The sequence below is a fragment of the Geotrypetes seraphini genome, chromosome 11 (assembly GCF_902459505.1).
Source record: "Geotrypetes seraphini chromosome 11, aGeoSer1.1, whole genome shotgun sequence".
Lineage (NCBI taxonomy): Eukaryota > Metazoa > Chordata > Amphibia > Gymnophiona > Dermophiidae > Geotrypetes > Geotrypetes seraphini.
Genome location: NC_047094.1, coordinates 24,737,159 through 24,750,786, shown reverse-complemented (window position 1 = coordinate 24,750,786; position 13,628 = coordinate 24,737,159). Strand labels below are relative to the sequence as shown.

Here is a 13,628-nt window from a genome sequence, read left to right as displayed (position 1 = left end):
TTTTGTAAAGCTGCATATCTGCAGGGAGCTGATTAAGGACCATTCCTCTGAAAATAATAATAATAATAATTTTATTTCTTATATACCGCTATACCCTAAGTTCAAAGCGGTTTACAATGAGAGTCGTTCCGAGAGAGAGAGTGCAGTGTTTACAGCTGGAGACAAATGCTTACAACAAGGTACATGTTTAGAACAAGATGACAAGCTTTGGGACCAGGAATCAGAGATACAAATCAACACTGTTGTAATTCGAGGTGGGTCTAAGCACAATTTCTCTCCCCTTACACAGTCCTACAAACCCGAGGCCCAAACATAAAGCCAGCCGAGGTATATGTAACTTGAAGCAGGTGTAAATGATGGAGAAATGTGTTGGGATATAGGTGTTCTGCTGTTCTCAATATGGCAAAAAGGTCAAAGGTTCCCAAGAGTGGTAGTGAAACAGTGTCCCCAGCAAAGGTTGAATCAATTACCAACACAATAATGTATATAAGGTAAATAACTATCAGAATTTGATTTAACCTTTGCTGGGGACACTGTTTCACTACCACTCTTGGGAACCTTTGACCTTTTTGTGGGTCTCTTTATAAGGTTCTTTGGCAATTCTGTTTTTGGAGTTTGTTGTAGTTCTCAAATATGGAACAGAGTCATAGAAACATGATGGCAGATAAAAGCCAAATGGCCCATCCACAGCATCCATTATCTCCTCCTCCCCCCTAAGAGATCCCATGTCCCTCCCTCTCCCCTCCATGATCTCTCTACTTATACACTATGGGGCTCATAATCGAAACCGAAATACATCTAAAAACCCGCCCCAAGTCGACACTTTGATGATCTAAAAGACAGGGACTTTTTAGGCCTCTGAATCCTGCTGTTTGCCCAGAGCTAAAAAGGGGCATTTTTGGAGGAGTGGTTAGGGTGTGACGTGGGCCAGCCTGCAGGGATAATCAAAGATTTGACAAGACCGCCTAGACGGAACTAATATGTTATGAGTTGGACAATGTAAAGACAGGTATAAGTGCCCAAAAAGTACCCCAAAGTGACCAGATAACCACTGCAGGGACAAAGTAAAGACCCCTCCCCCTCTGTATTCATCGACTCTGTCGCACCCCCACAAAGTTCAGAATAAAAATGTACATACCTGCCTCTGGAACAACAGCACCTGGCATAGGAAAGCCTAGTAGAGCTGCACAGAGGTGGCTTAAGTAGTCTGGGGGGGTGGGCTAGTGAACCATAGAGAGGAGGACCCAGGCCCATAAGTCACTCTAACCACTACATTCCTGGTGGAAAATGTGAGACCCCCAAAACTGTGCTGTACTGCCATACAGGTGCCACCTGCAGCCATGAGGGCTATTGAGGTTGTAGACAGGTGGGCATAGAGGGTTTTGGGGGGGCTCACCATAACCTCTAAGGGAATTGTGGTGAGATGTTTATGTGGCACCCTTTTCGTGAAGTTCACAGCAGTGCCATGTCTGGGAGGCCAGTCCATCACAATGCTAGCCCCTCCCACATCCAAATAGTCCTATTCTGGACGATTCAGAATGTGGCATAAAGATAGATGTATTGGCAGTCTGGACGATCAACCGCCTGGACATAGAGATAGACGATTTTCAAAAAAAATTTTAGACATACTTTTCAAGAATGGACATTTTTCTGCTGCCAACTTGCACCCTACGATTATGCCCCTCCACATCTGTATTTGTGGTTACTATTTTTAAAGTCATTCTCTGAATGGTATCCACACTAGAGAGTTGTGCGGGGACAGAAATCCCAGCCAGCCCCGCCCCGTTCCCGCCAGGATACTCTCCATCCCCACCCATCCCCGCAAGGAATTACCTCCATCCCCGCCCGTCCCCATAAAAAGCAGCAATTACTTCTGACAGGATCATCAATTCCACAGTTTCTTTTGTGTTTGCGCTGCTCTTTAACTTGTGGAATCTCTTTGGTGGAACCCTTTTTTTGTTTTCTGTTCAGATAATTAACTTATAAACCCCCTCTTTTAGTAAGGCTGACATGCCCATTATATTATATGGACGAACCCTGCTTCCAAAGCCTTCCGTCCCCGTGGGATTCCCGTGGGCCAGAGAGGGGTCCCCGTGGGAGTCCTGTGGGTTAGGGGTGGATTCCCGCGATCCCCGTTCCTGTGCAGACCTCTAATCCACACACGGTTAAATGGCAGTGTCCTTGACGCCTCGCATCTTATAACCAGCAGAGCTAAGCTTAACAGACAAACGTGACAAGTAGGGGGTTGAGATATCAAGAGAGTTTAAGTACAGACATTAAAACAAGTAAGCTTTTGAGCCTGAAAATGGCCCATGAAAAGGGATATTACAGTTTTGCTTCCATGTCACATAGCCATTCGCTAGGGTTGCCACACGGTTCCAGAAAAAGGAGGACAGATTGCTTTCAATGGAAGTAAAACCCAGATGACTCAGTCCGTCCTCCTTACATCCATTGCTTTCAATGGAACATATATAGTTTGTAAGACTATGCCATATATAGTTTGTAAGTCCATGCCTCCTTCAAATCCGTGTGCCGTGACATATGAGTATGCATAAAATCACTACACGTGCATGCTGATTTACACACGTAGATATAATTTTTTATCTGCCGTCCTGTTTCTATTGAATTCAAAAGTGCCTGGGATAGGCACGTGGGATCTCCGAGAGAAAGAGATAATGCTTACTGCAGATGGGCAGACTAGATGGGCCATTTGGCTTTTATCTGCCGTCATGTTTCTATGTTTTTATTGGTACCTGTGTAAACAGCACTTAAGTCTTCTAAATTTGCTTCCATGCTCTGCAAAGGCTAAACAGGTAAAGTCTCTGCTTGAGAAAGGTGGGGCTCAAGAGCTACTTTGAGCCATGTGGATGCATGACTAAAAAGGTTACTCTTATAATAAGTACTAGTATTTCATAGTTGCTGTTTTCTGCTTCTTTCCATTTTTTTCCCACATGTTTTTGTTTAATTGAGATGTTTTTGTAAACTATGAGTTAATACCTGAGGAAACACTGAACCACTTCAATGGACTGTGAGACTCCACAAGGCAGCCCCCTCCAGAAACCCAGACCCACAGCGGTGGCTCGTCAACTCCGTATGGCTCATCGGCTTTGACAGAATACATCCCCAGGGAAGAAAGACTGGACGTCTCGCTGAAATCGTGGGAAGAGGTAGCTGCATGGTCACGAGCTTCCACCAAGTCAACATTTGTCCACTGGAGTACTGCAGGAGTAGAAACTGGGCCTTGGGCGTGGCCTGGTCGTTCAACTAGAGCCTCCCCGTCACGGTCTGAAGCTGGATCTGTTTGTTCTCGGAGATTTGGGATCACACCAGAACCGGAATCCACAACTTCACTGCGCGTAACATCTGTGCGGTTGCTTTGGGTTTCTGGTGCAGGCGGAGGTTCAGAACTCCGAGGAGTGGATGGTCTTTCAGCATTACACAAACTGTCTACATCAGTGAGCACCGACGAATCAGCTTGTTCCTTGACTTCATCACCAAAGAAGCAGCCAGCACTATAAAAACACACGGTTACACATTTCATCACACTGTTTTCCTAATGCAGACCTACACAATCACATGTCCACCTGATTTAAGCAGGTTTAGTTTGTTTATATGATCTTTGTGGATGGTAGGTCTTTCCTGGTTTAAAGAACTGATATGGTGCATGCATGCTACACTCAAAGACAGAAAACTCCCTATAAAAGTGCAAAGATGCATGAAGCCAACCACACAAGCGCTGAACTTTGTGGAGCCTCGTGCCCTTTCACAGGAAGTAAAGGGAGAGCAGGTTATCTAAGAAGACACCCGGCTGAACCTGTTTAGAGCAGGTGGACCGCAAGAAACGAGCTAGTCTCGAATACTGCCGACTGAAATTTTATGGCTGGGACAGGGGCGGCAGCCTGCTGGTTTGAAGCATATGTCAATTGACAAGGATTCTATTTTGGTGTCTTCAGCGGTGTGAGATTTGGGAGTAAAATTAGATTCTGCTCTCTCAGGGAAAGATCAGATAAATCCGTCTTTCTAGAAACGAAGCCTATTGACACGGTTAGGTATTAAGAAGCCCTGGGCTGGGATGCCCAGGATGTAAAGGTAATCTGGTGCTATTGCCTCTCCCTGAGGGGGGGAGAAGAGCATTCCCACCTCCTTCTTACTACTACTAATCATTTCTATAGCGCTACTAGACATATGCAGAACTGTACACGTTATTTGCAGGTACTCTTTCTGTCCCTAGTGGGCTCACAATCTTAAGCTTTTGTACCTGGAGCAATGGCGAGTTACACTGACTTGCCCAGGGTCACAAGGAGCTGCATTGGAAATTGAACCCAGTTCGACATAGAGAGTTGTACAAGGACAGAAATCCCACCCATCCCCGACTGTCCCCGCCCGGATCCTCTCCATCCCCACCCGTCAGGATCCTCTCCGTCCCCACCCATCCCCGCAAGGAATTACCTCCATCCCTGCCCGTCCCCATAAAAAGCAGCAATTACTTCTGACAGGATCATCAATTCCAGTTTCTTTTGTGTTTGCGCTGCTGTTTTCCTTGTGGAATCTCTTTGGTGGAACCCTTTTTTTGTTTTCTGTTCAGGTAATTAACTTACAAACCCCCTCTTTTACTAAGGCTGACGTGTCCATTATATTATATGGACGAACCCTGCTTCCAAAGCCTTCCATCCCCGTGGGAGTCCCGTTGGCTAGAGGGGAGTCCCCGTGGGAGTCCCATGGGCCAGAGGGGGGTCCCCATGGGAGTCCCGTGGGTTAGGGGGGATTCCCGCAATCCCCGTTCTCGTGCAGACCTCTAGTTCGACACTCCTGTCTACCACTAATAGAAACAAGTGGAATAACTCATTCAATATCTGCAAACATGTCCCCATTGGGCTCAGTATGCAAACAAGCAAGAATTTATACCAGGGCTAAAAGCTTGAACTGGCTGCTAGTGCTGCAGAGGGTCAAGTTTACCATCTGCTCTCTCATATTCAGATCTTAAGATAGGGAAGGGCCTGTGTATTTGAGAGACATGTCCGAGTGCAAGGGCTTTAAATGTTACTTAAATGGTAGTCCCTAATCTAAACGGGGTGAAATCTGCCAGCAAGCAAGGAACATGGTGATCCTAGCTGCTGGCCCCTCTGCTCTGAAACACTTTGCCTGAGGGCTTATGTCTGGCAGTGAATTATACTCAATTTTGGAAGCAGTTGAAGAGTGTTTTTATTTGCTAATGCATTCAGCTGGGCTGTGCACTGATAAACTAGGCCAGGCTCTGAAGGTACGATGCACAAATGCTCCAACAACATGGTAATAAATACTGTGTTGGGAGTGATTTTAATTTACGGAGCGATACGCAGCACTGCAGCATGCAAATGATATGCATGCTATTTGTGCGGAGCAGCCCCGGTAAAAGAGGGAGGAACTGTGCCTGCTACCTGCTCAGAACAAATTGGTAGGCAGAGTTCTTCTCTCTTCTGTACCCACCTTGCCTGCTGCAAAAACAAAAACCCCTCTCCTCCCCTGCCTGCGATCAGCTCAGCCGAAATCCGAGTCTTGATCATTTGCCCTTGCAAATATTGATTTTATTCTTAAATTTGTTATCGTAGTCAGTTTCTACTATCTTATGATCATTCGTTGAAACAATTCTACAGACTATTTTTATTTATTTTAATATAATCAACTTGTTTTGTGTAATTACTATCTTTTATAGGGCTCTGTTTTGCTATTTAGTATTTTATTCTGAACTGTGTTATTTTCATTTATAACAATTGTTATATGGCTTTGTATTTTTAATTGCCTAGTGTAATTATTATTGTGTAAACCGCCATGAACTGATGGTTTGGCGGTATAGAAAAATAAACTATTATTATTATTTGCAACTTGAGTACAGACTACTGTTAATGATATGGTGCATAGGCCCCTGCCACTGCATCACAGGATGCACCACGCAGGGCGCTGCCATTTTGAAGAGGTGGGACCTGAAGAAGGAAGCAAGAGATGTGTGCCCCGATACAGACAAGGGGGGGGGAGGAAGAGGAGGATCATCGAGTAGGGATGCAGTGTCCAGCCTAGCTGTGGGACCGCCAGGGATAATGTGTTGGGGCTTTGGGGATAGGGGGGTCAGGGGTCTGCTGTATCACCAGGGATTTTTTTAAATTGGGAGAGGGGTTCCCCCGGCCATGCTCACAAGAGCTGTGCCTACCACACAGCTCTTGTGGGCATGCCTAGGAAGCTCTAACTCCCCCTTTGTGACAGATGCTCAAAACCAACAGCATGCATATGGTTTGCATGTAGTTAGTGTTGAGCACTGGTTACTAAAATCAGACTGCTGCATCTCTGGCTCTGTAGCTCTACAGCGTTGCAGTTCTGTGCATCTGCACCAAGAAAATCGGTTCATAGACAACGGCGCGAAAGACAAAGGCGTGCCCAGACAATTGAGCGCAGTGCGGAGGCGCACGCCGCTCAAAATTACTGTTTTTAGGGGCTCCGACGGGGGGTTTTGTTGGGGAACCCCCTCACTTTACTTAATAGACATCGCGCTGGCGTTATGGGGGGTTTGGGGGGTTGTAACCCTCCACATTTTACTGTAAACTTAACTTTTTCCCTAAAAACAGGGAGAAAGTGAAGTTTTCAGTAAAATGTGGGGAGTTACAACCCCCCACACCGCCCCCACAATGCAGCGCGATGTCTATTAAGTAAAGTGGGGGGGGTCCCCCCACACCCTCCTGTCGGAACCCTAAAAACATGAATTTTGAGCGGCGCGCACCTCCACGCTGCACTCAATTGTTTGGGCGCACCTTTGTCCCGGCGCGCTTTTGACCTGACACCAGAAAATCTGAGATGCTCTAAAAATGCAACCAATAATTAAATCAATGAAAGTAATTTTTATTTTTTTTTTTAACTACTCATTTTTCTATATTATGGAAGACGTGAAGTCTCCGAGTCTTGATCGTTTGCTCTTGTAACTTTTGCAGCTCGAGCAAAGACCGCTGTCAATGATGTCTGGCTGCCTTTACGCCCGTTACGCAATGAAGGTGCATTAGACCTTTGGTCAGTGTCCTCCTCCTCGGACCAGTTACCTGAGAAGGCTACTAGAGCTCCCTGTGCGAGACCTGCCACTCTCTTGGTTTACAACAATTGCCTTCCACGTTTTCCCACTGAGTTCACTTGGAGTGACGCCTTGGCGAAAGTACACAGTTCGATCGTAACATCCAATTCCCCAGACCTGAAAAGAAGGCACAGTGGATATTTTTAGGGGGCAACACTGTGCTTTATTTTCATGTTTTTTTCCAAAATCTGACACACAAAAATCCCTGTACATGCGCCAAATAATATATAGCTCACTTTCTAATAGCAAGAAAATTGTAATGGGAAACAGGGAAGAGGGCGTGAGGGGGTTAAACTCTGGTGATAATGTAAGAAGCACAACACAGTAACCCCTCCGAATCCGCGGTTTCAGCACCCGTGGATTCGGCTATTTGCGATTTTTTTTTTTTTTTAACTCTGCATCGGACTTTCCCCAGACCTTACCTGGTGGTCTAGCGGTGACATGGGGCAGGACCGATCATCCTACACTCCTGCCCCATGCAGAGTCATCATCAAAATGGCTGTCGCGAGTCCAACGGGAACTTGCGGCAGCCATTTTGATGATGGCTCTGCATGGGGCAGGAGCGCAGGATGATCGATCCTGCCCCGCGTCACCGCTAGACCACCAGGGAAGGTCTGGGATGCAGGAGGGAAGCGGGGGTGGGTCAGAGCCAGCCTTAAAAATTATCTGCGATTTTTCAATATTTGCAGGCCAGCTCTGACCCTAACCCCCACCAGGATGGTCTCGGGGCTAAAGGGTCTCCCGTACGAAGAAAGACTGAGCAAATTGCAGCTCTACACTCTCGAGGAGCGTAGGGAGAGGGGAGACATGATTGAGACATTTAAGTACATCACGGGACGGGTAGAGGTGGAAGATGATATCTTTCTTCTCAGGGGACCCTCGACCACAAGAGGACATCCGCTCAAGCTCAGGGGAGGGAAGTTTCGTGGAGACACCAGGAAATACTTCTTCACGGAGAGAGTGATTGAGCATTGGAACGAGCTTCCAGTGCAGGTGGTCGAGGCACGCAGCATCTCAGACTTCAAGAACAAATGGGATACCTATGTGGGATCCCTACGAGGTCATGCCAAGGGTTAGGGTCACTAGGACTGAATGAGCGGGTCAGTAGAGTGACAGTATAATTACAATTATTCTTTAGGGGGTCAGTAGATTTAAGAGGGTGGGTAAATAGTGTGGGCAGACTTGATGGGCTATGGCCCTTATCTGCCGTCATTTTTCTATGTTTCTATGTTTCTAAATATTGAGGGTCTGCTGTATAACCAGACCCAGAACATGATCAGCTAGAACAAAAAGAGTCAAAGAGTTGAGCCCTTGAAAGTGGGTAGACCCACAGGTTTAGGTTTTTTTTCCATTTAAATGTTCATTGAAACGTCACTCTATTTTACACAGGGCTGTGAACAGTGGTGCATTAAGGGGCGGGGGCAGTCCACCCCAGGCACTGTCTTGATGGGGGCACCAGCACCCCTCCTCCTCTCTGTCCCCTGCTCCTTCCCACTCCTCCCTCCACCGTGCGTGCACCTTCACTTCCCTCCCCACTGTACCTCTAGCTCTTTGCCAGCACAAATTAGGGGGCAAGGCTTACCGCTGAGGCACCTCTAAAAAAATGTTGGGGAGGTGGAGGAAAGGGGGGGAGGGAACCAGCTTGAGACCTGCCAGGTGTGACACGCCCGAGGTCAGACGGACCCCCAAACAGGGCCCACCCAAGCTCAATCCGGCACTAAAAAGGGGGTCAAAAGTCCTAAACAAATTCCAACAGCCCTACCAAGGGAGATGGGTACAGCTCACCACCCCTGCTGGAGTCTGAGAAAAAACTGAGGTAATTAAGGAGGAGTCACATGATATGTACTATTCCAAAGTTTTGTCTCAGTCTCCACCTGCTGGTCATGATGAGATATAACCCGCTTGTAAGATTAACCTATGCCGGTCTGGAGAGTTGCTAAGAATGGCTCCTTATTCTGTACTTGCTTTTCAAGAAATGCATTTTCAGTTTTGTACATTCAAGATGTATTTGCGTCTAGCTCACAGCTTTCCATGCTGAAAACAGATTGCACAAAACAAGGTGTACATTGTTAAAAAGTTTAATTGAGCTGTGTTACCTGGTCATTTAAGCCAACATTAACCATCATCATTTCTCCTACCATCCCAATCCAGCTGGTACCACATGGGTTATGAGAGTTCACGCCTCTTCTAAACCACACCTATAGCAAAGAACAGAAAAGAAGGTCTAGATTTTTCTCTTAACACATACTAAACATCTCGGAGAGAAAAAAACCACAAAACACTTTAATCAAGTTAATGGTAAATATCATTCTCAACTATCAAGTAGCAGGGTGAGTTTAGTAAGCTGGAAACAGAGCCAAGGAGAGAGTCAACAAATCCCTAGAAAGGCAGTATATCAATATCAAGTCCCATCCGCTTTCCCTTTCCGAGTACACTAGATTTTATAACGAGGTGACAGACCTGAATCCCCAGTAGAGAATGACATGGGGACCAATTTTTCCCTGTCCCCAATGCTGTACCAAGGGGGAGGGGGCGGACCACCCTGGGTGCACACCCTGGGGGGGTGCACAGCCGGCTGGTTCCGGAAAATCCTGCCCTACTGTGCAACAGGACCTGCACCTCAGCGCAGCTGCCGGTCCACCCCCTCCGATGTACTTGCTCTGGAGCAGAGTCAGCAGCCGCGCTGAGGTGTAGTAAGGTCCCGCGATGACTACATCTGCCGGCTCTGCTCCGGAAGAAGTAAGTTACGTCAGTGGGGATGGACCCGGCAGATGCAGTCATCACGGGACATTGCCGCAACTCCCTGCGTCTGCCGGGTCCACCCCCTTCGACGTAACTTACTTCTTCTGGAGCAGAGCCGGCAGACATAGTTATCACGGGACCTTCCTGTACCTCAGCACGGCTGCTGACTTTGCTCCAGAGCAAGTACATTGGAGTGGGCGGAATGGCAGCTACAGTCATCGCGGGACCTTGCTGCATGAAGGAAGAGAAGGGAATAGGACTGCTGGTATGGAAGAGTGGTGGAGGGAGAGAAAGGGGGCAGGGTGGTATGGAAGGGTGGTACTGACGGAATTGGTGTGCTGGGAAAGGGGAGAGAGACATAAGGGGGAAGGATACTGGATGGAATTGGACTGGAAGGAAAGAAAGGGGGCAGATGCTGATGGAAGTGGGGGAAGGGAGAGAAAAGGGGTAGATGCTAATTGAAGAGAGGTGGATGGAGAGAAAAAGGGCAGACATTGGATGGTAGAGGGGAGGGTAGAGGGGGAGCTTATGCTGGATGGAAATGCGGATGGGAGAGAAGGGAGCAGATGCAGGAAGGAAATGGGGAGGAGAGAAAGAGGGGAGCAGATGCTGGATGGAAGTGGACAGAAAGAGGAGAAGGTACTAGATGGAAGGGGTAGAGAAAGAGGGCACATGATGGAAGGAGGGGATACATAAGAGGAGGGCACATGGTGGGGGGGAAAAGGATTGAGTTAGTGAAATACTGGAGGGGATGAGGGAAAGAGGTGGCAAGTAGGTAGACAGCAAAAAAGGAAACTGATGAGAGGGTAGTAAGAACGTAATCTAGACAGATGCAGAAAATAGATTGAAAAGGAAAATGAGGGGAAAAAGGGAAAGAGATTGCAGAGGAGAGGTGTGGGAGAGGGAAGGAGGAGAGAGATGCCAGACCTATGGGGGTGAAAGGAGAGATGGAAGGGGGAGGCATACAGTTTCTGGAAGGGACATAGAAGGAGAGAAGATGCCATATAGGGGCAGAGAGACAGCAGACAGTGGATGGAAGGAAGAGAGTAACAAGAAGATGAGGAAAGCAGAAACCAGAGAAGACAAAGGTAGAACAAAAATTTTCTATTTATTATTTATTGACATGTGTCACTATTTCTGTGGTGTTTTATTGTATGCAAAGTCTAGCTTCTTGCTGGTTCAATTTAACCTTTGTCTATGTATTTCTATTTTATCCCCCCTTTTACAAAACTGTGGAGCGTTTTTTTAGCACCAGCCATGGTGGTAGCAGCTCTGATGCTCAGAATTCTATGAGCATCAGAGCTGTTACCACCATGGTTAAAAACCACACTACAGTTTTGTAAAAGGGGGAGGGGTTAGTTTGTGATGACATATTCCATACTAGGTGAAGGTGTTCGAAAGACATAGTTTTCTGTTAGGATTGACTACAGGATTGATCTGTACTATTTTAGTTTTACAATGGGTGTATTGATGTTGTACTGCTCACTGCAGTATGTAAGATGCTGTCTTTTCCTAAGTATACTCTTGTGTGACGTTTAGATTGTTACTAAAAATCATGTTTTTCATACAGATTGGGTCAAAAAATGATGGGCCTCGGGTGTCACATATTCTAGGTACGCCACTGCCCGCTGAGGGAGAATAAGGAGGACGAGTAGGCTTTCAGCAAAGGGGCTAATGCGTGTTGATTAGAATAAGCTGGCACAGACAACCTTTGATGAGAAACTAACAGCATATAACCGTCCCTGTCCCATTCCTGTAAGCTCTACCTTAACCGCACAAGCCTTGAACACTTATGATTTTAAAGTGTTTGAAGTTTGTGCAAATGAGGTCAGAGTTTGCAAGAATGGGGCAGGGACAGGAAAAGAACTCGCCGGGATGGAAAAATAAGTTCCCGTGGGGCTGGGGAAAAATTTGTCCCCGTGTCTTTCTCTAATCCCCAGTAAAGCAAGAGATAAAAGAACTGCTCTCTGGCACTTCTACTGGCCACCTAAAGGAATGACACCAATGGATATTGCCTGTAACAAAATTATGGGTTAGACTTATTAAGGACCACTAGAGACCGCCAAAAACTGTTATGCCCAGATCAGACTCAGAGCACATCTTGGCACTATACAGGTACACACAATATGGAAACAAACAAACAAACAACCCTAAGGGATAGGAGAAGAGAAGCTTTAAAATCAGAATATGCTGCAAGCTGGATCAGTGATCAGAAAACTGATCATATGCATTCTTCTCCTGACAAGAGATGGTGTAGAAAAAGCCAGCAAAGGAGAGAAGAACTTGGATTCCAAATTCATATTTAGTGCCAGAAGATTCACCCTCCCACAAGACTAAAATTTAAAAGTGTATTCTCCCTAGGGACACACTCAGGCTTAAGCTTTAGTATGTGAGAATAGGCAAATGGCTAGGACACGGCTTTTTGGAACAAATCAAGACCAAAGTGTGCACTTTTAGCTGCAGGGATTTAGCCAGGTAAATGGATTTTGGAAACAGCCATCACTGAGAGTAATTCTAATTAGCTTTTTTCACATGTAAAGCATGTCCAATGTAGTTAAATTAATATCACAACTACATTAACTATTCAGAAATAAACAAAGTGAAATGACAGCCAACTTCACTTACTTTTCTGTCTTTTGTAACCGCCCACAACACGTTTGTTCCAACAGAGACGTGCATTATTCCACTTTCAGAAGTTGGGGGTTCCACAATTGTCCAGGAATTTCCTAAGGGGAAGCATGAGAACTGGTTAAGTCTCTTGTGTTTGCTACTAAGGAAACAGAATGGTGCAAAGCAGGTGCGGGTGGTTTACCTTTCGGGTTATTCCTGTTGATTCCCTCCCGCACTATGATCTGCCCTTCCCAGAGGGTAGCCCACAAGAGATCACTGGGGCCACAGCTGATCTGCACAACCTCACCAGGTGTAGCTAGCTCCAACCAAGAGGTACCTTCAGGATTATCATGACAAACCTCTTCTCTGTACCACACCTGAAGTAAAAGAACACAAGATTGCAAGCAATCGCCCTTTTAAAAAACAGGTAACGTGCAACAAACAAAACATCCCCCTTTCACTTATGAATAGCTTACATACTTGCATGCATGGGTTATAAAATCTTATCTGATAATCTACGGGCAGTCCTGCGCATTTCTAGGTGCGAGTGTTTACATCAGCTCTATGGCCGATATAAATGTTCTCCTTGAATATAGGAACATTTTCAGACACATGATAGGGAGTGTGTGGTGCAGTGGTTAGAGCTACAGCCCCAGCACCCAGGGGTTGTGGGTTCAAATCCCACACTGCTCCTTGTGACCCTGGGCAAATCACTTAATCCTCCAGTATCCCAGGACAGATAAGGAAAAAAATGCTCGAGTACCTGAATAATTTGTAATCTGCATAGAATTGTAGGATATGCGAAATATAAAATAATTTAATTAATTAATTAAAAAACTCTAAAAAGAAGTTTTCCTCATAGAATAGGCAGCTTCTTAGCACCTGGATCTAGGTACTGCCTTATAGAATTACCTTCCTATTCTCCTCTGGTCTTTGCTAAAAACCCAGTTTCTTTAAAACCTGCCTGCCCCGATGCTTAAAACTCATCCATTCTAGTTTAGCTAAACACAGCAGTTCACATTAATCTGTACCGTTTTCTTTCTTCTTTTTTTTAATTTATACATTTATTAATTTGTTACAATATATAACAAATTCAGGTAAATTAACAGATGTAAAGGAAATAAGTCAAACTAAGAAATACTAATTTTATCAAGTCCACATTATTGAGGGCTGGCTATTCTGCCGT

At 45.8% G+C, this 13,628-nt stretch overlaps 1 protein-coding gene across 2 annotated transcripts in view; it reads right to left on the bottom strand.

Annotated features, from left to right (window-relative positions):
* The window catches only part of TECPR1 (tectonin beta-propeller repeat containing 1), a 79,072-nt gene that overhangs the window by 39,549 nt on the left and 25,895 nt on the right, over positions 1 to 13,628 (bottom strand). For both annotated transcript variants that reach the window (XM_033963529.1, XM_033963530.1), the window contains exons 6-10: positions 12,645 to 12,819; positions 12,458 to 12,558; positions 9,187 to 9,288; positions 7,062 to 7,207; positions 2,998 to 3,512 (exon numbers count right to left, since the gene is read on the bottom strand). In XM_033963529.1, coding sequence (XP_033819420.1) covers positions 2,998 to 3,512; positions 7,062 to 7,207; positions 9,187 to 9,288; positions 12,458 to 12,558; positions 12,645 to 12,819 — 1,039 coding nt within the window. The remainder of the gene's footprint in view (positions 1 to 2,997; positions 3,513 to 7,061; positions 7,208 to 9,186; positions 9,289 to 12,457; positions 12,559 to 12,644; positions 12,820 to 13,628) is intronic.